Genomic DNA, 27,642 nt, shown 5'->3' with positions numbered 1-27,642 from the left:
TTTTTTACATGTAGTTACCTCCATGTTCTAGTTGAGAATTTACATTTCTAGTAGAGGTATGTGGGACAAGAAATATTTTTATTTTTGTGAGAGCATTGGATCTTGGAAATTTGCGTTGTTTAATACTACATCTGTCCTAAAAAGAATACAACTATGGATTGCGTGTCACGAAAAGTGGTTCAAGTTTAACCAAGTTTTTAATGAATAATATTCACAGTTATGTCTTTAAATTAATTTATTATGAAAATGCATTTCGTAATTAATCTAATGGTATTTATTTGGTGTCATAAACATGGATATTTTTTTATATATAAATTGATCAAACCTAAGTTACTAAAACATGACACTATGTTAGAATTGTATTTTTTCAGAGACGGAGGTAGTATAGTCAAATCTGTCGTACTAAACACTATGCAAACCTATTGCATAACCTTAGATAGATAGATATATATAATAAGATAATAATACGGGCAACCAAGAATTGGTCTTGTTTCCGCGTATTATTACCGTTGTCAGTGTACTTAAGGCCGGGCTAAAATTGCGGGCCTCGTGCCAGCCCATTTAGCCCGGCCCATCTGGCCATCTATAGCCGCAACCGCAACTGTCAACCCACAACGCGTGAAGGTGAAGTCCCCGCCCCCCGAGTTTTGGCGCGCGCCGACCCAAAACGACGGCGCGGCGGCGTCGATGGACCGACTACAGCGCCGGAACCCTAGCAGCCGGACCCATTCCACTTCGCTGAAGCCCCCGCGGCCTCCGCGAGGACCAACCTTTCAGCCCCTGCCGGCGTCGAGGCCCCTACTGGAGCCGGAGCCCTCCCCCCCAGGTCTTTCCTAACTCCCTCCGTTTCTTGTTTCTTGTTTCGTCTTCAGGAATCTCCCTAGTTTTCTTTTGACGTACGTAATGGGAGATGTGTTCTTGAATCGGAGCCGAAATCGCTGGCTTGTGGTTGAGCTGGGATTAGTGAGGTTGGGTTGGATTAGAGATAACTCAGAAGTTTGATTGCAACTGAATTGGAACGCAAGGCATGAGTTCTTGTGGTTTGCTCACGAGGGGAAAGAAGACCGGTTGTAGAGTTAGTGTGCGTAGGTAGATTTGTTTTTCTTGGTTTAGTTGATTTTGGTGTTGTTTAAGGCCGTATGCTTCTCATCTTACATCCATGGACATCCCTCCCTCGTAGCAATCGTTCTGATTTTTTTGGTCTGATGCAATGATTACCTGATAGCAGATGGAAGGCAAAGGAAAAGGGTTCGATTTGCAAATGAAGCTGGTAGTCATTGCATAGGTGGGAAACACGTTGCGAACATACGCGAAGATGCAAAAAACAAACCTCAAGGTGCACCACCCCTAGTGTCAGCGTAACTCCATCTCTTTTCTACAATACTGCATGCAAATATTCCTCCCTTTTGGAATTTCTTATTAGATCAATGTCGTTTTAATTAGCAATTTGTTTCTTCATCTTCACTTCTTGACATTTCGGTACTTCCAGGAGTGTTACTGTAGTAACATAAATTTTACATTGTTCTTATATAGGATTATATGATCTACATAGTCAACATTTTCAGTTGTAAATTGTAATATTCAGAAGTATTTTTCTGCCTGTAGCTGTTAGATGCTTGAGCATTTTAACATTTTCGTTTTATATGCTAAACCCATCATTTTCTATGCAGTTTGTGATGCGAAAACTGCAGAATATAAATTCTTTAAGAAATTGTGTGAACAGTCAGGCCATAGCTCTCGTTCATACAAACATTCTCATCAAAGCTTTGAATCAAAGGTTTCCAAGCAAAAACAAGGTATGGGATTGGATTCATACACTCTTCCATTGCTGTTCTGTTCTGTTGTTCCTTCTTACTGTAAATATTATAATGATCTGCAGTGGGTGAGTAGAATGAATTCCTGTGTTATTGCTGTGTCTTGTAGGATCGTGCAATGTGACTGCCCCGAAAAAGTTCTATGTCCATGAGAATACCGTGTACTGTGATGACCCCCCTGCTACACCAGCTAAGAATGAGGAAATTCCTGGCGAGAAAATTAGTGTGCAATCCACCCATTCTGGTCTGATATCTCTATCAGGCCTCTCTGTTTATGAATATTGCATATCTAGACTCTTATAACTGTGGATCCTCTTCTACGCAGAATATGGCGATAAAGATACACCTCAATTCAGCCCACATGATCGCCTGCTGGGTATTCATGTTCTCACACCTATAGCTCAGGCATCATTTGATGTTACAGGGATTTCAGGAAATGTTGGTGAGCACGTGTTAACCTCTCAGATCTCAGCATACATGCATAATTTAGTTGCTGCTGCTGAAGTTTTACCATATCCAGTATTTACATTTCTGGAAACTTTTCAGCTATATCGCTTGCATGAAAAAAGTTACGAGACAGGACAATCATAAAGATCACCCTGATTCTTTATTTAGAAGTTTATAGGAGAGAATAAAAATATATATCTTGATAAATGAGAATAAAATTAAACTATGCCCACAATCATGGGCTGTTTCTTAAAAGTATTTTTTTGCCTTGCTGATGCACGAATTGGTATTTCTGCAATCTCATATGCTACTTGCAACTATGGGCTGATACCAGCACATGTTGCTGACAAGTCTCATCATCGGACATGACGATTCCTTATGTATTGATTCAGGAACATTTCTTAATTTGCAATAGGTCTTTTGAAATTGGTACTTACTTTTGACAACTTATGTTTTGTTGCATATCTCGGAATATGTGTGTGCATTATTATTCTCTACAAACTAACATTTCCTGCAATAAGCTGGGATGTTAAGCACATGACACTTACACTTATGTTTATAGACAGAGAGCCTGTCAGTGGAGAGATCTTTTCAGAAAAGAGAAGCAATTTATTGAAGATAGCAGCAAAAACAGTGTCAATGGGAAGTGCTGAGTTGTCTCAAAGAAGGTTGTGGTTCTATATTGCAGAAATCCATTGGCTTATATATTTTTTTTTCTTATACGGTTGCATAATCATAGCAAATTTCTCAGGTCAGAATTTGTAGGTAACATCCTGCAGAGACTAGGCACCGACAACATCACGAAAAAGGTATGCTTTGTGCTTTGTAATTCAACACTTGGTGCAACATACTGCTACATTTGTTGTTATAGTTACACCATTGATTATTATTATTAATGTAATGCTGCAGCAAGAAGGGTCCATGAGGCACAGGGAAATGGACTGCAGACAAGCTCTTGCTATTCCCAAAGGCCATTTTGATAACTTGCTAGATTACAAGCGAAGTGACTTTAATTCATTAGCTAAGCTGAGAAGAACTGGTAAAATGTCATCCTCTTATGCAAGCGATGAAGAATGTGAGTTCATGGCTTTACCATGGGGATACAATCAGGGCCCTGTTGATCGCAAAAATGACTTATCTCATGGGGGTAGTGAAGCACCTGAGTGCATGGCATTGCCATGGGTGTGGGTTAATGATACTCTGAGTTCTGATCGTAAGGGAGACATTGATCACAACCAGGTTTCAAACTCATTACTAGAGGATGTCAATCTCAATCCATACATCCATGGAAGATGCGCTTCTGCTAATGAATTGAGTTTGAATGCTCAAACTGATTCATATGATCAACATAGATGGGATCCTATGTTGTCAGTAACACTTTCCAAGTCATTTCGTGACAGATTGTACTTCCCCTGTCAGAATGAGGAGCAGCATGCAGTACCATTTGGAATTTCAAATACTTCTGGGCAACCTGACCTATGCAGCTCCATAGAACAATATACTTCTAGTTCAGTTGGATTGTGTGGTAATTCTGATGCTGGGTTTTCAACCAGGCTTGCTCAGTTAGTTGTGAAACCAACTATTTCAAGCATTTTGGGCAGTGGGAATGAAATTCTGGATCACAATGATTTCAGATGTATCTCCAACTTCGATGTAAGTCAAAGCAATAACATGTTCAGTTCAAACTCAAGTTGTCTGAATTCCATGTCAACTCCAGAGCAGTCGTACAAGGTTGACGCAAAGAGCCTGCTTGAATCTTCGTTTGGTCTATCTTGTTTGGCTGGACTGGAGCAGTACTCCAAGGAGGTAGAACTGCCTGATAATTCTGATAGGCTTCTTCAGGTGTTGGATCAGTTACCTGTGAAGCTCATCCCTTCAAGTTTTGCAAACGACGATTCCAGAATTTGGGACCATCAGTCTTCATATGCAGAGCCTGCTTGTAAGCAAGATTGGGGTAGCTTACATGAGTCTTCTACAGAATTGTGGTCATCAGTGCATCAACTCCAATCTCATGCTGATTCGGGAGCTGTGCTTGGTTTCATGCCAAATGGAAGTGCTTACAGTAATTTAGTGGAACGTCATCACAGCCTGATGCTAGCCCAAGGAAACCTGAACAATGACATTATTGGTACTACTGATGTATCATTCTTTGGTTCTTGCTTAGCTTTGGATAACATCACAGAGGCTCCTATGTTATCTTCCGATGGCATAACGTGGTAGTTGTGTTGGTCCACTCTGAAATTTCCATCCAGATAACCTTTTCAATTTAATAGTATTACTGGAGACCAGTTTTGCTGTATGAAATTTTAGATTTGATGAAGTTGCACGTATAGGTTAAGTTATTAGCTTCAATTTAAGTTGGAAACAATGACCAGAAAGATGTGCGATATTTGCAATCATTACTAGACAAAGGACACTTTTAACATGAAGAGATACCATGAGGTCCAAAATTATGACTTGAATTTTGGTACTTAATTACTGAAGAATAACAGCTCTAATCGGCACCTCTTGGGCGCGTTTGGTAAGTTTGGCAATCCAGCTTGCCTTGTCTCGCTTGGCAAGGTCAGCCTTGCGGGGGCCGAGAGTGTTTTTTGGCCCTCTCTTCTTGTCGAGAGGAATCCAAGAAAGTGTGAAAAACGAAGTAGCAAGCAAGACAACCAAACATGGATTTTCTTATCCAGTCTGACAAAGCAAACCACGGCAAGGATTCCAAACAAGTCTGTTACACCTAAAAAATAGGGAGAGCTTTCGTCCAACAAATTTTTCGTGCGCGCGCCTCTGTTAAACTCCGAGCGGAGTCACGGTATAGGCGGAAACCACGGGCCCCACTTCCTCTGTTCCTACCAAAAGAGAGAGACCGGCGCGGCGCTTCCTCTGTTCCTACCAAAAGAGACACACCGGCAGGCCCCACCTAGATCCCACCTGGGCCCTACTCCACGTCCGCTCTGAAGCTGATTTTGGAAGGGAAAATTGCATAAAAAAGATCAGTTCTACAATCATTTCAAGCCTAATAACTCAAAACGTTTGATAGTTCGATTATCCATTGCTCTTTATAGTAAACTTCCACATTCATCACCGACCACTGCAACAGATTTTTTTTAAAATGATCAGATCAGCTTAAACTTGTAAAATAAATCATCATAAATAGCACAAGTATTAAAAAACATAAAACCAATTTTATTAGGTTTCTATAAAATAGATCTATACAATATAGGTGATAGATCATGAAATGAGCTTTATATTTTCTATGTAATTAAATTATAGAATTCTTAATATATAACTATGCCGCAAGCCACGTGCGTCACTAGAGGTGTGGATAAAAAATCATGATCCCGTGCATTCGGGCACATATCTAGTTAAGGAAATAAATAGGCAGCATAAAATAATATCTAATAAATATAAAATTAAATATGGATAATCCATTATGAAAGAAACGGAATACATTCTTCGAAGGATCAAGATTCATAATCAATTCTTGTCTTGTTTGTTGGATTGGGCCTAACTTTCTTAACCAAACTGCAAACATGGAAAAAAAAAGATAATTGAAGTAACTTTGAATCAACTTTCGTCAGGGTTCCCAAAACAAATAAAAATAAATAGAAAAGGTAAATTCATGGAAGATTTCCCTTGGTGAGGTTAACATAAAAAAGGAATACAAGAATATTCGACGGTTTGCTCAAAAAGAGAATGAAATCCATCCTACTGAAAAAATAAATAATCTAAAATAGATTGAACTTTTCCAAACTATATTCTTTATTTAGCTTTTATTATAAAAGTCTCCTGAAAATCCATTTTATTTTTCAACGGGGCTAGATGGACATAATGGATAGAGGTGCTAAAGGAGTGACTTCTTCCATTTCAATTTTCCGTTGAACTGACACGCTCTTTTTAAATAGCACTTCCTTTTAGGTTTCTCTTTGTTTTTGACATTAGCTACTTCCTTTGCTGCTATATCGATACCGTAATTAGCTATGTTTAAAGTACATCGAGAACCTCCAAGATCGAGGTAAATCTCGAGCTTTGTCCGTGTAAAGGGAGTTGCTTCCGTAGCTTTTTGACTGAAGATTTTTACCCTAAACACGTGAGACTTTGTTCTAAGGAATTTATTTATAGGAATAGAGGTCGACAGTACTACTATCTCCACAGTAAAAAGCTACATATTCTCTGCACAGTTGAACGCTTTGCTTTCCTTGGCAGTTTCTGGCGACCATAACCACTTTTTACTACTAGACCCAAAGGTCTGGTCTCGCTCCTGAATTCCTCATCATGTGCTCTCCCGCCTTGTTTAGATTGCAATTTTTTGCAATCCGGATACTGTAGCACGTTTCGTTTGTATTTGACAAATTTTGTCCGATCATGGACTAACTAGGCTTAAAAGATTCGTTTCGTGATTTACAACCAAACTGTGCAATTATTTATTTATTTTTACCTACATTTAATGCTCCATGCATGCGTCCAAAAATTGATGTGATGGAGAGAGAGTGAAAAAACTTGGAATTTGGAGGTGATCTAAACAAGGCCCTGGTATGACAGAGATATTCCAAAATCCACGCCAGCATGACTGACACTGAGCTGGTGAATGGTGATCATCTGCATGCATATGCAACTATGCGAGATGCCATCATAACAAGTGAAAAGCGCAAGTCGTAAAATATGAGAGAAATCTGTCGTTCGGGGCGGAACAACCTTGATGCTTTCTTGTCGAGAAACATGTCATGGGAGAAACACGTAATAAAATCCACTTGTATTCTCCCAAGAAGATACCACGCCGTATCACTTGAATTTCCGTGCTAGGGATTTTATTCTTTGGTGGCGGACCGGCCGCCGTGCTTCAAGAACCCTAAACAAAATATTCTCAACAACTTCCATGCTCTTGAACTCCGTGATGGTTCCACCAGATTTGCTGCTTTTAGCATGTACTTACGTACGTACTGCTCTCTATTGGGATCCAGCTGAGTACTCTGACGTTCATAACCATCATCGCCCATTACTGCCCCTTGTATAGCTGCAACACATCCTCTTTCTGCAACCACGTCGATAGGACGGTTATTCCACACGTTAGGCAAAGGACGAGTATGTTCATGTGGGTTCGCTCACAAGACAGAACAAACGTACTCGTGGATCGGAGACCAGTAGACGGCCAGACGCATACACTGGACTGGTCCAAACGACAGTGAAGTGGTATGAACCAGCCACGCGAATCCCCCTGCCTCACTCACGGTCACGGCTGCACGCATCTTGGCTGCATCTCACGCCCGCGAACGACGACAACGGCTACTACGCGGCCAAAAAAATTCCGATTTGACCGCTCGTCATTTAATCCCGAAAGGCACCGATCGTGCCGGAAAGCGCCTGCCTCCTGCCGCTGCTGCTGTTGCCGCTCAGCGAGCGACACAGGGACGCTTACGATGCAATGCAATAGCGCATCAGCATGTGACTGGCCTGACTGGTCGGGCCGGCAAAGCGGCGTGCACCGGGGGCCGGCGGGGGAGCAGCAGCACGTCGCCCTGCTTGTGCTTCCGTCCCGTCCGTCCTCGCGCCCCGGGCGCGTCGCGTAGCGCGGGCGTAAAACTGTGGCACTCGCGTGCCGGACCTGGGCACCTGGGCGCGGATGGATGTGCATGCTGCGCGGCTGCGCCTGGTGAGTGGTGAGGGCGGGCCGGTGGGTCGCAGGCGTTGCTGTGCGCTGCTACTGCACTTGCTCATGCCTGTCGAATTGCCGAGCGATCGGGGTGTGGGGTGCCCGTGGACCCTTGCCGTGGCTGCCTGCCGCGCGCCACCGTCGTTACTGATCATTGCGCGGCGGTGCTGCTGGTGTGCTGGGACGGCGGGCGGGACCGCCCGCTCGTTGGGGCGCGCGGATCGGAGGCGTCTGCGCACGGAACGGTGGCGTCTCTCGGGCAGAACCGCAGAACTGCCAGCGAACGGGTACATGGATCGATCCGGTGGAGCGAGCTGGGCCTGGGCAGATGGAGATGGGTGGGGGGTACCACCACTCCACCGCCGTGCAGTTCGTACTGCTGCTCAACGAGTGGACCGGTTCGTCTCGTCTTTCTTTCATCCTTTCCACACAAGAGGAAGTAATCCTGGTTGTGAGATGGAAATTTGCTGCGAGCTCTCTCCGGTCAGGTGGATTTCCCAGCTTGTGTTCCGCAATAATATATATATATATATATAATGCGAATCCAATGCCGTTGCATCCCATCACTTTTTGCAGGTTAGCTCTACCGCATCACCTACTCCGTCTTTGTCTCTCACCTCCACATTCCATTTCAGCCTGTCCAGATTAAAAGGCGACCCCAAAAAGCGTTCCGATCGTACCATGCGCAAATTAAGATGCTATTAATATTTTGCAGTTAGTTAAACAAGCAATGATGCAATCTGAGTTTGAAACCGGAGACTCGAAATATTCATTTCCTACTTCATGCTCGTAGCAGCTAGAAGCTCTCAGCATTTCTGGTACCGTCTGTTACTTGCACTTTTGTGCTTTTGAAATCAAATTCACGTCCAAAACTTTAATAAAGGGAAGCGCTAGAACTCTTACCCCCGGCCAGAGTAGGTACTGGGTGGGGGGCTGTACGGCCAAGGGCCAGGCATTCCTTAATGAGGAAGGAGAATAATAATATGCCTATGTTCATGATTTGGTTGATATTAATGAATAATAACTCCCTCTAATTAAGAGTAAGTGACAAAATTGATGTTTTTATGATACCAAATGTACTAACTTTGACTATTATTTTGTTATAGTATAAAGACAAATACAGATATCACTCGAAACATTAAAAAATAACAAGTTTTTAGTCAAAGTTACAAAAATTGACTCAATGAAAAACCTTCAATGACTTATTGATCGAGAAGGTACAATTAAGGGTCTGTTTGGATCACCGAAAATTAAAGTTTAGGTGGATTAAAGTTTAGTTACTAAAATTTAAGTGACTAAAATTTAGCCTAGTGTTGTTTGAATATATGGACTAAAAGCACGTAGCTTTCCTGAACAAAAGACTCATCTGCATCTTTAAGTCTATATTAGTTCACATTTACCAATTAATAAACTAATTGCTAGCTAGGTTGGAAACTGCAAATTATTCTATTTTTAGTCAATTTGTTTAAATACATAGGAGTAAAGCTTAAGTAACTAAAGCTTAGTCCATGATATCCAAACAAGCCCATTAGAAGAGGAAGCACAGCCTTGCTTACCTCAGGACTAAGGAGTCTCCACGTTCCACATTTATGTCCCTCTTGAATGCAAGAATTTTTTTCTATAAAAATGAATTCATTTCTCAAAAATTCTTGTGTTCTAAGGAACTTAAGTCAAATTTGTAAATCTTTTTCTAGGGAACTCACGCCCCTTGCGCTAGCTTGACTTATAATCCGTACTTTTCAGCTTGTTTTTTAAGTCGGAATAGTATTCTCTCAAAAAAAATTAGCTAAAATAGTGTTTCATCTCGTTTTTTCAGCTCAGAGAACGACCCTAAACCCAACTTTTCTTTGACCGGCAACTCGCCGTCGGTCTTAGTCAGTCGTCCCCACCGGTCCCGTACCTGGCCTTCGCGCGCGCACGCATGCAGCCCACGACGCGTCGCGGGCAAGCGCAACGGCAAAAGCAAACGAAACGCACGCACCCGCGGCCGCGGAGGAAACGAAAGGAAACAACAAGAAGCCAAACCAAACGGCTCGCAAAGCACTCGCTACCTAACTGTGCTCCAGCACTCTCCCACTCCCTCGGCCCCTCCCACTTAAACCTGCTGCCGCCGCCGCCGCCGCTCCCTCTCCCGGCCGCAGCTGGGCTGCGAATGCTCGGCGTCCGCGTCTCGTGAGGTTAGTATCCTGCTCTTATCATCCATAGACTCTCTCCCTCTCTCCCCCGCCCCGCCATCTCTCGCTCTCTCGCTGCGACGTGCCGACAGTGCTTGGTTGCTTGCGGGTGGTTGTGTTCGCTCTCTAGCTGTGGCTTCTGCGGGGTACGACAATCGAGTTTGATGTCGAAATGCCACCTCCCGATTCAATTCGAGTTGTCTCTTGTAGAGTCCGAGCATTTTTCTTTTGTTGCGTATTCGTGGTAGGGATACATGTAGTAGTTTCAGGCGAAGTTACGACTCGGTGCTTGGTTCTGGGAAGACAAATTAGAAAAAAAAACATTTCTATGATTCAGTGCTTGGTTGGAAAGATAAATTTTAAAGTTCTATGATTCAGTACTTGGTCGGAGAAATAAGAAAAACCGAGCTAGGATTCAGTGAGTGAAATGCTAAACCCATCGATCTGCATATGGCACCTGTTGTGTCATTATTATGTCACCCCTCTATGGACTCCTTAATTTTCCAAAAAAGGGATAAATAAAAATTCAGACCTGCATATGCTGTTTTTGACACATCTATGGCTATCATTTTGCATATGGCTATAATTTCGTGCTCTGTAGACTGTAGTTCTTCAGTTTCCTGTATGCTTCAATACGTGTCTTTGAACAGCTTCTCCGATAGAGTTGAATTCGTTTGGAAAAAAACGTTTGGCAGAACCGCTCCCTCAAACGGGGGATAGGGGAGGAGCCGGTAGAAGCAAGTTTTTTTTCCCCTTCAGAAGTCTTGTACAAAAACGGCTTTAGCTTCGTGCCGGAGGTAATAAAGCTGGTTTCGAAGCCCTACCAAAGGGGCCTAATGTGGTACTATGGGGGTGTTTGGTTCCAAACCTAAACTTTAGTCGCTGTCCTATCGGATGTTTGGACATATGCATAGAGTATTAAATATAGACTATTTACGAAACTAAATGCACAGATTGAGACGAATTTATTAAGCCTAATTAGTCCATGATTTGACAATGTTGTGCTACAGTAAACATGTGCTAATGACGGATTACTTAGGCTTAATAAATTCGTCTCGTGGATTACTTAGGACTTTTGTAATTTGTTTTTGTATTAGTATTCAAACACCCCATGCGACACCTCATGTGACATCCGATGTGACAACGACTAAACTTTAGTCCCTGTATCCAAACACCCCCTATAATATACTAAGGCCTGTTTAGCACGGATTCAAATGGCTCCGGCTTCATACCACAGTGCATGAAGGAGGTAGAGCCAGTGAAGCAAAAAATAGTGGCTTCACCATCACAAGCCTGGTTTATTTTGGAGAGATAAAAACGGTTTCTTGCTACAGTGCACGAAGGAGCTGGAGCCGGAGCTGGCTGGAGCCCCACCAAACTGGGCCTAAGAGTCAGGAATGAGCGAACCAAGACAAATTTTATGGTTCATGGTGTATTTTAATCTGTAGACACTGCAGCATTGCTGCATGGGGGAATTGTCTCGGTTTCAGGGCACATGTGGAGACGTACATACCTAAACATCTCGTTATTCTCATTCTTGATTGCATATTTTATTCAACGTAGAGTGCATGCCCTCTACTTTATCACAACATCATTGCCCTTTTCTTTTCCTGGATTACACTGTCAAGATTCAAGGTGCTGACGAGATTTCCAGAGAAAATCTGGAGCCTTTAAGGATGGTGTTGGTGCAGACTGCAGAGATTCCTCTGTCACCTGTAAATCTTGGCATTATTTTGGTTGTCCATGGCTTCATAGCTATTCTGTGCCAATTCATTTTTTAGTTTTCACACTTGTCTGATCTGAGTAAGTGTAAAACATTCGAAATCTGTGCTCTTGATTGGTATTTTTCAGGTCACTCTTATTGCCATTCTGCCTTCTATTACCTGACAAAAATGCAGTTTTTCAGAGATTGTTGTCTTTTCTGCAAGATTCTTTTTGGGAGTACGTACGGACTCGTTAATGTCATGTCCTTATGCGTCCATATCGTTGTTACTTGTGTTCATTGGCTCTGTGGAGTTGCTTTCATTTTGTCCTTTTATCCGCCACTCTGCTAGACTGTCACTATTCCATACTGCCAAGTGCTGCTCTGTCTCCACCTCGAATATTTTAGTTCTCTGTACTGATTTTCTTTTCATGTAAGTAAAGTTGGACAAGAAGAGGCCATAAACTGTGCTTCTCTTCTGCACCAATCTGGCCTACAAGTGCCTGCAAAATGTTCATGTGTCTCTTGAAGTTTTCCCAATGAGCATCTTCCTACAGTAATGGCAACAGACCTTTTGTATCTAGTATCCCTTATTACATTCAAATCCTAAGGGCTTTAGACGCCAAAAGCCTCCTGAAATATATTTGTTGCAGTTATCCATTCCTCTCGATTGTTACTATGTTAGTGCTAGTTGGCCACTATTCTACTGAAATTTTCCTGCTCTTAGAGTTTACCTAGCCACCTGACAAGGGTTGTGGTTTGATTGTATGGTTAATTTACCAGGTAGTCATACAACTCACATAAGGTTCATGGAGTTTCACATCTTTTTGTTTGCTTTTTAGGATTCTATGTTCCAAATGGATTGTTTTGAGCTGGGTGAACTACCTTTTATCAGGAGAAATTGATCAATTGGTTTGAAGTTTGAACTATGTACCAGAATGTCTGAAGTAAAGCCAGTAATTGATCACGCTCGTGGAGATGGTATGTATCGCTTATAATCTCTTTTGGGCGCTTCTTGAGTAGGTCCTATATTTATTGTGTTACTTTTGTATTTTTGTGACATTTGGATGTAATGGTGGGGGGTTACTTTTACGAAATAATCGTGGGATTAATTGGGAATAGGACCTGGCAGGATTACTGTATAAAAAATGTCATCATTTTGCTTTATGTTGGGATAAATCATAGATGATATTGTATTGTATTCAACAAGTAGTGGATTGTAGTATTATACCTTCTTGTGTTTTCAGATAATGACAAAACAATTATTTGTTCTGCCATTCCTGTTTTTTTATTGCTTGGTTTATTTTTAAAGTCAAGTTTATCCAGGTACTATCCTTTTAATTTGTATCATTTACATCAAAATACCTTATTCAATGTTTCTCCTCTCAGGATTATCGGTTCAAAGAATCATCTCAGAATTGAAGAAAATTACCAATCCTGTCGAGGAAAAACTTGTGAGTGTCATATACAAAATTTATTTTAGAAATTTGTTCCCTCACACTTATATTGGTGAATGTCATTGGACTGTAGGACCTTTCGATACGATACAATTTGAAAATAAAAAGAAAGGGAAATATATATCCCTACATGTAAAGATGAGCTATCAGTTAGTGCTAATAGAAAATTTATGGTATTATATTCTCCTGAAGGGCATGAGGAAAAATAATATATGCAATTGATGTTTGTCTTGATTATTGTGTTTGATATTGTGGACTTATCTACAGGGTGCTGATGACAATTCTTCAAGCAGAAAATTTAATGCAACATCATTAAAAATGTTATTAAAGAAGGAGATGTCTAAAGAAGCGGAGTCAAAGAGAAGACCTATCATTGCCAGATTAATGGGTCTTGAGGAGGATTTACCTACTAAAGAACCAATTGTACACGTAAGTGACTTGAGTAGAGATTTAAATGCCACAAACAACACCTTACAGGAAAAAGAACGCCATCAGTTCACAATGTTGAAGACACAAAATGACCAATCCTGTCATGAAAAAATTGAATGCAATGATGTTTATGAAGTATCTGAAGGACAATCAGGAAATTCACAGAAAGGATGGTGTTTGGAGAACAAGAGTAAGCAATTCGATACTGCACAAGACAAGATCATGGAACCAGAACACTTTGCCATTGAAGAGAAGCTCCTTTGTACAAAGGAGTTACCTGAAGCTCTTGTTTTTCCATGTTCAAATAGAGATTTATTTCTTGAATTTCCTGAAGAACATAACCCCACTTTCTCAAGACAGTCAAGTGGGCTTCACGCAAACCGAGCACCGCCTCAGACCAAACCCATTACAGTGCTGAAACCAATTAGATCTGTTGATATTAATGGCATAAGACGATCCAAGGCAGAAATTGGTAAGCAAAATGTATTGAAGATGAGAAGGTTCCATCAGATTCCTAGTTCAAAGGAAGAGATACCTTCCCAGCCAGGTAGAATAGTACTTTTGAGGCCTACCCCAGGGAAGCCTGGTATATCAAAGGCAAAGCTGACCTCCAGGGCAACTTCATTTCAGTTAACTAACCGTAACAGTCTCAGTGGATCATTAGATGATAACCAGGCATCCATAGGATCTGCAGGACTAGCACATGGTATCATGCAGCGCCAGCAAGATGGATGTCACCAAAGAGATGATTCTTTATTATCTTCTGCATACTCAAATGGATATGGGGGAGATGAAAGCTCATTCAGTGATTCAGAAGTTGATTATACCAGTGGTTCTGATATCAACTATATTGAAGATGGTGATACCCTGAGTGACTCCGAGGGAGGTAGCCCTCTGTCAAAACATTCATGGAATTACATAAGAAGATATGAAGGTCAATGCTCAAGCTCATCCTTCAGCAAAATCTCCCACTTTTCTGAGTCATCAGTAATCGTGGAGGCCAAAAAACAGCTTTCAGATCGATGGTCAATGGTTACCTGCAATGAGACGAGTCAAGTGCAACTGTCGAGGAGAAAATGCACGTTAGGTGAGATGCTCTCCATTAAGGAAGCAAAGAAAGATGAGGCCACCACTGGGATGTTTTCTGTTTCCAGTAACCAGTCATGTCACCTGGAAAATGAACTGACTACACGTTCTACAAATGTAACTACTTCTAGAAAGAATGATGACAATGGGGAGAGATCTTCTAGGAAATTGCCAAGATCAAAATCTGTTCCAGTGATTTCATCCACGTCTGATAACATGGTGGTGAATGTGCAAGCTTCAAATCCTGAGAGCTGCAAACTGAAAGTGGCTGTTGTGTCAAATAAAGGAAAATCAGCTTTCAAGGGAAGAGTTTCGGATTTTTTCTTGTCTAAAAGTAAAAAGCCAAGAAGGCAGGTGTCCACTTATCACCCATCTGATTACTTTGCTGAGAGGCTTGAAGGTTGTATTATTCATAGTAGACAGGATTGCAATCATGAAATGGATGCCATTGAGAAAGCGATGCATTGTGAGGACAGATTTGATAGTTTTCCGACACGAATATCAGCTAGCACATCAGATGTAAGCATTTCTCGAATATCATGAAAGTTTAATACTCCCCCCGTTCCAAATTATAAGACGTTTTGACTTTTATAGATACATTGCTTTTACTATGTATCTAGACAGTGTATATCTAAGTGTATAGCAAAAACTACATATCTAGAAAAGCCAAAATGTCTTATTATTTGGAACAGAGGGAGTACAATGTTATATTCTTCTGTTCTTGCATAAGAAACATACCACATTGTTGGAGTGCCTTTTCTGTTGAGTTTCTTATCGCTACCTGTTTATTCCTGCATAAGAACTATATCACTGCATTCCAAACTTCTTGGCCTCAAAACAACTGATAAGAAATTGCATTACAGAGAACAACTTCTGGTGCTTCTGTATCATTGGACAGTTCAACCAGAAACCTGGATAAACTAGGAGTAAATAAATGCCTAAATAGTAACCGTGATCAACCAAGCCCTACCTCAGTTCTTGATGCACCCTCTGAAGATAGCAGTTGTAATGAACCTGAAACACCTGGAATAACTACTTCCAAGAATGCAAGTAAGCCTTGTTTTTCTGTATCAAATCTCTCCATTACTCATTCTTGTTTTGTATGTTCATTGCTTCTGACTTATTCTCTGAAGCAGTATCAAGATCTTCAGCAATTGAAACTGTTGCCCGTTTCTTATCGTGGGATGACACTGCCTCAGAGTCACAGTCACTTTGTAACCCAAAGCCGAGTTCTCGTCTCCCTGATGTAGATGATGATGAGTCAGAATGCCATGTCCTTGTGCAAAATATAATGTCATCAGCTGGATTAGGCACTTCACAATCACGTATGGTTTTCACCGGTTGGCATTTACCTGACCACCCTCTTGACCCGGTACTGTACAACAAAGTATCGGAGCTGCAGGAGAAAAGTTCATACAGAAGGCTTCTTTCTGACTGCGTGAATGTTGCTCTAATCGAGATTGGCGAGAACACCTTACTGAGCGCATTCCCATGGAGTAAAAGACACTCCAGGACATGGAGGGGCACCTCATCTCCTGATTTGGGTGTAGAAGTCTGGAGTATCCTGAAGGACTGGATATATGGGGCACGGATGTTTGTGGTGAGCAAGAGAGATAATGCTGGGATCATATTGGACAGAATTGTGAAGCAGGAGGTCGAAGCAAGAGGGTGGGTGAAACTGATGATGGCGCAGGTGGTTGACATCACTGAGGAGCTCGAGGGGGGAGTAATGGAGGAGCTGGTTGAAGAAGCGTTGCTGGATTTTTACAGTTTGTTTGCAATGATGAGATATCGATTGTAACTGGCAAAACTTTCCAGGGAGCAGCTGGTTTGTGTATGCTCTTGTTTTGCAGCTACTCCGGTCGTTTGTCGCCGTATCCCCCTGATTCTCTTTCTAGCTGGTTCTGCTTCTTGTTGTATTACGAAGCTCTATAAACTTCTGGTAGATGAGAACATGGTAATTGTGCAGTTCATGAGAAGTTTTGTAGGCAAAATGAAGTGAGCCAAACTTTCCATGGTGGGATCTGCTGTTTGTGCATTTTCACATTGTTCTTTCGTTGTTAATGAGCAAGAACAGCAAAAGCTTTGCCAGCTTAAGTGCTGTGGAGCATATATTATCCCATTGAGCATATATTTAGGCGCATAGTAAAGAGTAAAAACTACCTATATCTAATAAAAGACAAAACGACTTACGATTTGGAACGAAGGGAGTACGCGAGTACGCATGACGAAGAATATCCGAAGACAATTATTGTCAATAATTAGTCAATATCAAGTATTTACAAATCTTTTAGCAATGTTTACGAATTATGTATGCATTTTTATTTTGCTATATATAATATATCTGCATATCCCTGTATCATTGTTTTTGAGAAAAAATTGCGTATCAGTATTGGCACATCGCGTGTCCGTACAAAGGAGTATCTGGGTTTTGATGAGTTCTGAAAGTACATAGTAAAGCTGCGCTAGAATATTCCTCTAGCTAGTATGAGAATGTAGGCTACTCCCACGGTCCCAAAAAGCTTATAAATGTCACTTTTCAAAGCTAAATTAGTGGAAATGTGAAATTACGTATGTGTCCCTCTTATATCTTCTCCCCACAAACCAAAGCTCAAAAGCAATTGAACTATCTAGAGTATTCCTTGATTTTTCAATTGCATGTGGTGCCTTTTTATTAGTGGGTCCTACCTGGAAATCTCCTCCAACCCACGTTTATATTTATTTTGAGACAAGATTCAACAACATTCTTTTTGGGATGGAGGGTGCAGGACATATGGACAAATGCGGCCCATATTCAATTTGCAAGGCCACTGAAGTACTGAACTCGTAATTGATCAATAATGGGTGCACAAACAGGCTTCCAGTTCCCACTTGGAATATGTATAAAAAAAATCTAGTACATTTGAAGAAATGCAGACCCTTTTCAACTTGCAAAGATGTAGAGCCCATACTCGTCCAAAGAAGAGTCAAATCAGTGCCACTTTTCCAATGCTTACATTACATGCAGCCTGCCGATGGAAGTCGGAGGTTTCCATGCCGATGAAAGAAACCGGCCCAGATGGCTCCGGTGCAGAAAGCGGCAGCGGCGTCCGGGCCTCCGGGGGCGGGGAGGCTGCAGAAGTGGAAATGAGAACAACGGCCGCTGGAGAAGAGAAGGAAACGAGGACTAGAGGAGACATTACCCTTTTTGTGGATCCCTGCAGGCTTTTGGGCCACAATCTGTTGGAGACCTGTGATCTTTGTTTGGGCTGGGCCGAACTGGACTGGTGTTGTTGCAGGTGTATGTAACACCTGATTTTAAGAACAAAACCAGATACGCACCATACGTAAGTTAAATCATATAGCTACAAATAAGGATAATATCAATAGACAATGCTCAATATATAACGTACTTAGTATAAAGAATATAACCTTAGATAGCAAACAGCGGAAAGACAACTCCGATCTTCGGGTGAAGACTCCAATTCCACATGGACAACTGACTGGTTGATCATAAACCTAATTCCTCCAAACTCTAGCAATCTGGTACATATCCAGAATTTTTCCAAAGATTTTAAAAAAAATAAAACAAGCGTAAGTACATGTCGTACTCAACAAATATAACATGGGGTTCATGAGGCTCAAAAGGCTGACATTGGTTTAACTGCGATTAGCTTTTAATGAGTCATCTTTTAGCAATTGGATGGCAACAAGTTTATTCACAAGCCCATATAAACACAGGATCAGGTAAACATAAATAATGAACAGCATAAACAATAATCATTAATGGGCATTTTCATCATCAGCACTATCAGTGTTCATCATCATTAACCATTAATGATCATTTATTCCATAAGGGTTCCAAGGCCGCTCGTGACCATGAGCACGGCTGTTATAACAGTTTTACACTCTACAGAGGCTGTATACTTTCACTGTGAGTCATGATTTACCCTTTCGCCCGAGGTGATCAACCTCTTGACCCACTATCAAGGAAGGTCGGCAGGGTTCACTATGAAGCCTTTCAAAGGTTCGTCTAACAAGTTAGGGCCATTAGATTCACTCGGCAAATAGATGTAGAGCCTCCCTTCCCGATGGCACAATGACGTACAACCTATACATAAAGGGACAGATGCCGCACTATACCCGATTCGGCAAGTCATTCTTATGCCATAAAGATAACCTCTAACAAGCTAGAAAAGGTCCTCATACTAAGCTAAAGTCAGAGCCATGTAGCCCTCACAGCTGTACTGTAAGTCCCGGATGATCACTTACAGATAAGTCTTTAGGAAGAGGAATCTAGAACACCATAAAAACAACCCAATGCTCTAGCCCCCTGATTCCATATTGCTAAAAAGCATATTTTAATATTTATTGCATATTTCATTAGTCAAGTTACAAGATCATGGTTGTAGTTGAGCACTAGCATCATACCACCCAATGCAATACCCCATAGGTAATAAGGAATCCAGGATATTCAATAGCTAGGAAATTTACTACGGTTGCCAAGGTAGACACATGCATATGATTAAAATAATATTAAGGTGAATAGGACAACAAGGAAGATCCCATGCTATACTTGCCTTAAACTTAGATACTTCTTCTATTGAATTATAACCTCCATAGGATTTCTTCTGGATCACCAACTTCTTTTATATCACCAACGCAAAGCTCACCGACTGGACATGATCATAAAGCACCACACAAGCATCCATGCAATCATACATGAAGCAGACAATAGAACTAAATTAGAATAGTACACCAAACATATGAAACAAGTAAAAAGGTTTTAAAGACGTTCTACACACAGGCGCGAAGAGCACACTAATCGGAGCCACAATTTTAAAAAAAAGCTACCGCAAGATCTACTCATAAGAGAAAATATAAAACTATAAGCTTCATGTGTTGTAACTATATAAAAGCTTATATAAATTGAATTAAGTCAAATTTAGATTTGAATTATAAAACTAAAGTAAAACAAATCATATTTTATTTATAAAATCCAGTTGCATAATTATTATTCAAATTAGAGTTTAAACCATGAAATTTCAGAAATAGTGACATGATAAACATTGTTACTAACACGTAGATCTCGTTGTAATGAATCTAGCGCAACTTGAACAGGTCAAATCATAGCTAAAACGTAGAAGATATGAATTAAACAAGATTTCCTTTAATAAAATAATAGATTAAATCTAACCTCAAATTTAAAAGTTGAAAACATATCTAACAGTAGTATGAACATGTAGATTATGGAATTACGAACCTAACGTAAGTTGAACGGGTCAAATCGGAGTTAAAACGAAGAAAATATGCATAAAATAAGATCAATGGCATTTTTGTAAATATTTGGAAATCAATTTCGTATTTAAGTTGAAAGAAAACTGAAATAAAAGATTAACTGGATCGGGCCTCATTTTAATAAAAACTGAGGGGCTAAAACAGAAGATCTAAGGGCATATGTTGAAATACTTTCAATAGGGGATGGACCACAGGTTGATTAAGAAGAACTACAGGGTGCTTCTGCAAAAGTGCAGCAGCCAGCGGTTTGACCCGGTCCTTGTCGACGTGGAGGCCACGTGGCGGCTGCGGGTTGGTGGGTCCTTGGTGGATCAGCTGGCATGGCATCATGGACTAGGTCCATGGTCCATGGTGGACCCGTTATGAAGGGGTACGCCCCGATCTAATCTGGACCACACATCGATGAACGGATGGCTGAGGGTGGTTGGGAGGATTGAGTCACCGGCACAGTACCTGGACGGCGGCGCCATGGTCGGACTTGGTCAACCTCGGTGGAGTTCACGTAAAACAGCCTACGGGCCACGGAGGAGTGAACCGATAGCACCGGGAGGTAGATGAGAGCAAGGCGAACTCACCACGATTGATTACCGTGGCGTTGAGCGAACGAAGGCGGCGCACGGTGCAGCGGGGTGAACGACGTCGACGGTGGCGGCTGCGCTAGGGTTATGCAAAGGGCGGGGGGTGCTCGGGTGGATGCGGTGGACACGGCCCACTATTTATGGGGCATAGAGGCGTAGGGTGCACGGAACGACGTGAAGACGTGGCGGCGGCGGACTTCCTCTGCGACGGCGAAGTCCGGTGCGAACGGGGTTGGAAAAGGACACGCTGACAGCTGGGGAAAAGGTTAGACGACTGAGGGTGGCCGCAGCATATAAAGGGACATCTTGGCATGCGCTCCATGCAGAGGAAGATCCTGGGATTCGGCGGCAGCGGCGCGTGCTAGTGTCCTGCTCGGACACGGCGTGAGGAAGGGGATGGCGCCAACAGGTGGGTCCCACTCGTCAGCGAGGCAAGAAGGCAGGGCCAGGATGTCAGCAAGGGAGAGTGAGGGAGGCGAGCGTGGTAGCTGCGCGGGCTTAGGTTGCTGGGCCGCGGCTTGGGCCTTCGGGCGTGAGTGAGAGAAAGGGAGCACTTGGGCCGGCTCGGCCCACGCGGGGGAGTGAGGGGAAGGAGGAGAGAGCAGGCCATGAGCCAAAAGGGGAGAGAGCTTGCTCTTTTCTTTTTCCAAATTGTGTTTTCTAATATTTTTTTAAATAGGTTTTGAATTCATTTGAACCTTGAACCAAAACCAAATTCAAATATTATTTCAAATATACTTTTTAATTCAAATAAAAATGAGCAATTTTGGTAAGTTTTCAAAAATAAAATTTACAACTTTTACATTCTTTTATTCTCAAATTTTCTTTTCTTTTTCTAAATTCTATTTTCGAATCCATTTAAAAATTATTTTAAATAAATTTGAATTTCGATCAAACCACTTATCACTAAATAAATATGCAGCTGCATGTATGCACAAACATGTTTCTAAACCTTATAATAAATTTTAATTTCATGAAAATTTTTATTTCCTATGTTTTAATGAGCATAAAAATCCAAAGTTAAATCTTTTTAACCCTAACTCAAAAAGATCAATTTTTAGGGTGTTCAAGTGTACTGGTGTATATTATCTATATATGCTTGGCCAATATTGGTATCCCTGATCATAGATCAGTTCGCTGGGTTCCTTATGGTGGAACCTGCACACACGAGTATTCGTATTTTTTTGGATTTATTCTAAAATTTAACGACACTATGCTTTCAATGGTATGCGACGTTTCCGTTGACAGCGAGGCGCTTTGTGAATCTCGAGATCTACCAGCTTATAGAAGTAGGGTTTACGTATGTGTATTTATAGGGATGGGTGCGTGTTGTTTATGGTCAGAGAAAATAAAACTAAAGTGTTCCTAAACCATTGATAAATTGCCTACCGCCACGATTATGCAAAAAGTTAGCTGAAAATACAATTATACCTATTCCGTTATTACGACCCACTCATGCCATTATTAATAAAATTCTCAAAAAAAAAAGAATCCACATTAAATTTTATGGTCAGAGAAAATAAAACTAAAGTGTTCCTAAACCATTGATAAATTGCTCACCGCCATGATTATGCAAAAAGTTAGCTGAAATACAATTATACCAATATGAATTCGACCAAAGAAAGGAAAAATTATAAAGCCAACCACATATATGTACATCATGCTTACTGCATTTACATCTTTGAAACTAAAATGAGATAATATATGATAAAATACAAATAGAGATAAAAATCCAATCCAAGAGGATAATGATCTATCTATACTGTGAACAATGCAAGCGTGTGCATTTGTGGGTCTATCTATTATCCCCTCACAATAGAGGAAGGGGATAGCTCAATGTAAGGTCAAAATACACTACTAGAAATCCTTTGATCTATGACGATTTGAGAATGACGAATCAGATTTTGGTCACTGAATAAGGTTCATTCATGACAAATCTACCTTGATCGTCACAGACATTGGATGCGGTCGTCAGCCCCTTTCGTACAACTGTGACGAATTAGGAAAAATCATCATATAAATGTACTGAGCTTTGTCATAGAAGTGAAACTATACAGGTGTCTGGGAATTGAACCCGGCACCTGATAGTTCAGCAGTGAGTTGACTTACCACCAGAATTCGTATTTAGGGATGGGAACATTGTTTTCTTATTGGAATTTAGGATCATTCATATGACCTCATGCGTGGGCCAAACACCGCCTGGGCCGACCTGTTTCTTGCGCTGGGCCGCTTGTGCGCTCAGTGGACCATTGAGCCCGCGGGTCGCTTTTCCTTTTTATAAGATTTTATCTATTTCCATTTAAATCTGAGAACTTGTAAAAGTTGTAATAAATAAAATAAAAACCGTAAAATGGAAAACCAAAGTTTGTTGAACTCTGAATAAAAATCTCTACAAAGTGAACATATAAAACACCCTGTTTTAGTCTAAAATATTTGCTGCAATTGTTAAACTAGACTTTACTATAATTAATTATATTAGTTTCTGTGCTCCAAAAATTATGAAATTTGTATGTTAGCTTACTTTTGGCGTGTAGGGTTTGTGATAAAAATTTCATGATCATTAGATGTGGTATTATTGAGTTATCAATTATCTTACAAAAATGCATGAAAGAAAGAAAAAAAGAGAAAATGTGTGACCTTGCTCAAGCTGGAGAAAAAAGTACCTGAGAGAGGGATCCAACTCTGGACCATAAGCATCATAACTTTTGGCTCTACCATTGAGAAGTGCCAACTTTTGTGTTAGTGATTGCATTTTACTCTCTATATATAGAAGTATCTACGATAGCAGGTGATGCACCTCCACCATCCACTCATGAAGTTCATCAAGAATAGCAGTTTTTTACTTTTTAATGCAAGAAAAAATTTTGAAAGTAGTTTATCTCACTCATATGAACTCCAAATTGGATGATTCTTTTTCCAATATTCATATAAAATCATTTTTACGATTTCGAGCACTTATAGCATGTCATCAAGTAAACAGAGAAGACTCATATATTGAAATTCCGATTTTTGAATTGTTGGACAACTTTGATTTCTCTTTTTAATCTCTGACTAAAACTTGTAACTAGTCTTTCTCCCTCATACTAACTTCAAATGTGTTGATTTTTTCCTTAATGTTTCTAAATTCATGCTCTATCAAGTTATTGTGTTCTTACTGCTTTTATTTTGGCAATCTTTTCTTGTGACTTCATTTGAACAATTTAAATTTTGAATTTCAAAAAAGACAACTTCAAACCAGATTTTAAAACACTAAATGATTTCAGTTAAAAAAGTCATGAATATAAAAGTTGTAGTACTCATCAAGATCTACAACTTTTATTTTGATCATTTCTTCATTCGACAAAGTGGTGGTACACATTGTTCATAAATTCATAAATCTCTCACATAGTTTATGAAACTATATGAGAGATATAGCAATTTATGAACAATGTGTGCTAACACTTTGTCGGATGAAGAAATGATCAAAACAAAAGTTGTAGATCGTGATGAGTACTACAACTTTTATTTTCATAACTTTTTCAGTTCAAATCATTTGGTGTTTCAAAATATTATTTGAATTTGTCATTTCTTGAAATTCAAATTTTAAATTGTCCAAACAAAGTCATGTGGAAAGATGATCAAAATAAAAGTTGTATATCTCGACGAGTTACACAACTTTGTTGTTGATAACTTTTCCATTTGAAATCATTTAGTATCCCAAAATTTTATTTGAATTTGGCATATTTTGAAATTTAAAATTTTGAATTGTAGAAACGAGCTCATATGGAGAAAGGACCCAAATCAAAGTTGTAGACCGTGATGAGTTCTACAACTTTGTAGTTAATGACTTTCGCATTTAAAATCATCTACTGGTTTACATTTTAGTTTATAGAATATTTGTTATAATTTTATAGAAAAAATCATAAGCAATTATGGGCCAAAACTTTGAAACGGTCTGTTTCTATGCAGCCCAACAAAAGCAATCTACTCAGCCCACGATGTCAACCGTACGATACATGATCGGACGGCCTACCGCCCTCACTATAAAACTCGCCTGCCTGCACCCTTCACCGAACCCTAGCCAAAAATTCCCCTCTCGCCTCACTCCTTCCACTGCCTGGTTGAAACCCTATGTTTGGAATGTGGGATTTTTTTTCCCATTCCTATATTTTTTCTGTGAAATTGAACTAATTCCTGTAAAATTCCTATGTAATTCCTGTGAAATTACTGCGTTCCAAACAGGCCCTAAGTCCCTAGCTCTACCCATTTGTTCTTCTCCTCCACGCAGCCTACCTCCGCACGCCTGCACCTGGATCCATGCAGCCAGCAGCCCGTAGTGCCTCCTCTCGTGAAGACTCAGATCCCGCACATCATCCACTCGCGGTGGCAGAGGAGGCCATGGGAGGCGCGGGGAGGCTCCCCGGTGTCGATCCGGCCAAGGGCGGTGCGAGGGAGGCTCCCGGCCTCGATCTGGCGGCAGCGTAGAGGAGGCCGCAGGCCCCGGCAGCGACGACTCTTCTACCGCTAATAAGGGCAAGCCGGAGCTCGCAGGGGCGCGCCCGGCTTTGACGAGATCCGAGGCGTTCGCGTTCGCGGCCGTGCTCGCGCTCTTCATTGCTGGGATCTTCTGCGTCTTCCTTAGCGCCCCACGCGGCGAGTTCGGGCAGATCCTCTGCCTCCTGCGTAGCCTCGCCGACGTCCGCTTCAAGTAAGCAAATCCCTGCCCACTTGCTCGTTGATTCCCCGATCGGCCTTTTATTTGGATCGAAGCTATTTCGTATCTGAGACGCGTGGTGTAAATCGTACTGCAAGCATGGTATCTATCGATTCACTAGTGCTAGTTTGGGTGTGATTTCGGATGCCGATTTCTGAGGACTAGGCTGTTCTCCAACATCAGAATAACTTGATGGAGATGTGAGATTTCGTGATGCGTGAGATCCAAGATGAACACACGGTGCAATCAAATAATACTGAAGACTTGTTTTTGTAGATGCAGATTTAGACAATCAATTAGGAACATCAGATATATTGGTTACTTATTTCAAGTAAGGGTACAAAAGAGGCTTGCTTTCCTATTTGATCTTGCAGTGGCTGCAACAATTGGAGACTTTGTCTAAGTCAAAACCTCGTTAGGAATTAGGCAAGATTATGAGCTCATTGGCTGTACAAATTTCAATAGTATAATGGCTGTGTACGGCTACTTGGTTTCTTTCTTGCTGTAATTGTCGTGGACAGGGACTTGCTTTCTTTCTTGCTGTAAATTTTCTCTCTCGGGAGTCAATACTCAGTACCACTATAATTCTTCTCAGGTTAATTATCAGGGGAAGTTGCGTGTCTATTTTTCAAAGCTCCCCATTACCATCATCCATACAAGATGAAAGATGCTACCCTCGTTTATGTTGGGTTTTACATGTTAGAGAAGTATTTAGTTATAGCTATAAGAACTGGACAATGCTGTTGTGGTACCAAATTAATTATTTACAGTTTTTTGGACTACTGTCCTCTTATCGATTTAGTTAGATAAAGTAAATATTATCATTTTATCCATACCTCTTGTTGAAGTTCGGTACAAGTTCCTTATGCTTGGTTGTGCATCTGATACAAAAATTTGAATCTTGTAAAGTTACTGGCACTAATATAAGATCCTGGATCTAATATGATTCAAGAGCTAGGTTTATTTTGTAGTTCTCCATCAAGATAACATGATTTAACCTTGTAAATAGATATTTAAACCTGACTTAGTTATTCAAGATGTAAATCTGAACATTCAAGCAATTTGGACTATAGTTTTGGATATTGTTTGGAAAATGCTTTCTTCTTGTAATGATAGCTCAGCTTGTTTAACATTTTGAATTTATATCAGATCCATATGTTCTGTTTTTATTAACTAAATACACATAGGGATACTCAGGCACCATCTGTAACATCTTGGGCTTTGGACCGAAAGGAATTTATTTAGATGCTTTGCCTTTTTTGTTTCAAAAAAGCATTCAGCACAAGTACTTTTTTATAATATCTTATTTTTTTATGTCTTACACAGAAGAATCAATGGCCAGTTGTGCTCAGGACCTAGCAAGCGATGGAGGAGTTCAAGAAGAAACAAAAAGCTAATGATCTGATCCTTCAGCGCATCTTGAGCCTCAACTTAGGTAATCGAGCTACATAGCTTGTTCCTGTCCTGCCTGGGTTCCCCTCTAGTTCCATGGAGTTGTGCTGAGCCGTGTCGGTACTGCTGGTCCTCATAAGTTACTGAACTTGGTCTGTCGGTTGTCGCTTGTGAACTTATTTTGTGATTTTGTCGGTTGATTGGTTCCAGTGATGTGAACCTATGAACTTGTGGTTCCCCTATGTTTGGAACTTCGGTTGTATGAACACTAAAGTCGTGATGTATGAACCTACAATTGTGTATGATGTATGAACATGTGCTGGATATGTGAAATCATGTTCTGTTTCTGGAATGAGTGCTCAGTCCGGGCTACAATGGTACTGCCTGTGGATTATATCAAATTCGTCAAAATTCTATGACGAAAAAAACGTCATCCCTCATGTGTGCCACGTCATCCCTCATGTGCTACCACGTTATCGCTCACGTGCTGCCATGTAAATGCACATGAGAACACCACGTTTTAATCATAAAATCGTACATGTGTCAACCTCACCATCATACACGTGTCGACCTCTCTGCCATACACGTGTCCACTAGAACGCTGGTTGAAACAGTTCAGTGGCGGGGCAAAATCGTCATGGTTGTAACTGTATCTGTGACGAAATGCACCAAATCATCACTGTGCAACAACTGTGACGCTACAAAGATGATGAACATAATTTCGTCATAACTTCGTCCTAGATATATTTCCATGACGTTATTTACCTTTGCTATGACAAAAGCGAATCGTCTTAGATGTGGACTTTTTTAGTAGTGATAAATGTGTACTTAGGATACTACACATGGTGTTGTTAAGTGGTAATTGACATCAGATTGTGTATCCTAGCAGATGACAAGATGAATACAACAAAACAAAGGCATCTCCATTTGCATTTATTACAAGTGATATTGG

The 27,642-nt window shown here is 40.8% G+C and overlaps 2 protein-coding genes and 1 long non-coding RNA gene across 5 annotated transcripts; all 3 read left to right on the top strand.

Annotated features, from left to right (window-relative positions):
- Positions 1-687: 687 nt before the first annotated feature.
- Positions 688-4,648, top strand: LOC136474323 (uncharacterized). The gene is made up of 8 exons (XM_066471915.1): positions 688-826; positions 1,229-1,336; positions 1,671-1,796; positions 1,924-2,058; positions 2,140-2,256; positions 2,824-2,929; positions 3,013-3,070; positions 3,171-4,648. The coding sequence occupies exons 1-8, from the start codon at positions 688-690 to the stop codon at positions 4,479-4,481; spliced, it is 2,100 nt and encodes a 699-aa protein (XP_066328012.1). The 3' UTR covers positions 4,482-4,648.
- Positions 4,649-9,957: 5,309 nt separating this feature from the next.
- Positions 9,958-16,785, top strand: LOC136474321 (uncharacterized). Of its 3 annotated transcripts, none has more exons than XM_066471914.1 (6): positions 9,958-10,079; positions 12,621-12,759; positions 13,168-13,232; positions 13,503-15,269; positions 15,614-15,800; positions 15,887-16,785. In XM_066471914.1, exons 2-6 carry the CDS (start codon positions 12,717-12,719, stop codon positions 16,549-16,551), a joined length of 2,727 nt encoding a protein of 908 aa, XP_066328011.1. In that variant the 5' UTR covers positions 9,958-10,079; positions 12,621-12,716; the 3' UTR covers positions 16,552-16,785. The 3 variants fall into 3 exon arrangements, with proteins under 3 accessions (XP_066328011.1, XP_066328009.1, XP_066328010.1); XM_066471912.1 differs by having other exon boundaries at positions 15,884-16,785; XM_066471913.1 differs by lacking the exon at positions 9,958-10,079 and adding an exon at positions 11,517-11,581 and having other exon boundaries at positions 15,884-16,785.
- Positions 16,786-24,674: 7,889 nt separating this feature from the next.
- Positions 24,675-26,979, top strand: LOC136474320 (uncharacterized). Its single transcript, XR_010762896.1, has 2 exons — positions 24,675-25,292; positions 26,625-26,979. It is a non-coding gene; the product is annotated as an uncharacterized lncRNA (long non-coding RNA).
- The last annotated feature ends 663 nt before the right edge of the window (positions 26,980-27,642 follow it).

This window comes from Miscanthus floridulus, chromosome 8, assembly GCF_019320115.1.
Source record: "Miscanthus floridulus cultivar M001 chromosome 8, ASM1932011v1, whole genome shotgun sequence".
Classification (NCBI taxonomy): domain Eukaryota; kingdom Viridiplantae; phylum Streptophyta; class Magnoliopsida; order Poales; family Poaceae; genus Miscanthus; species Miscanthus floridulus.
The sequence above is the reverse complement of the archived record's forward strand: the minus strand, read 5'-3'. Positions and strand labels throughout refer to the sequence as shown.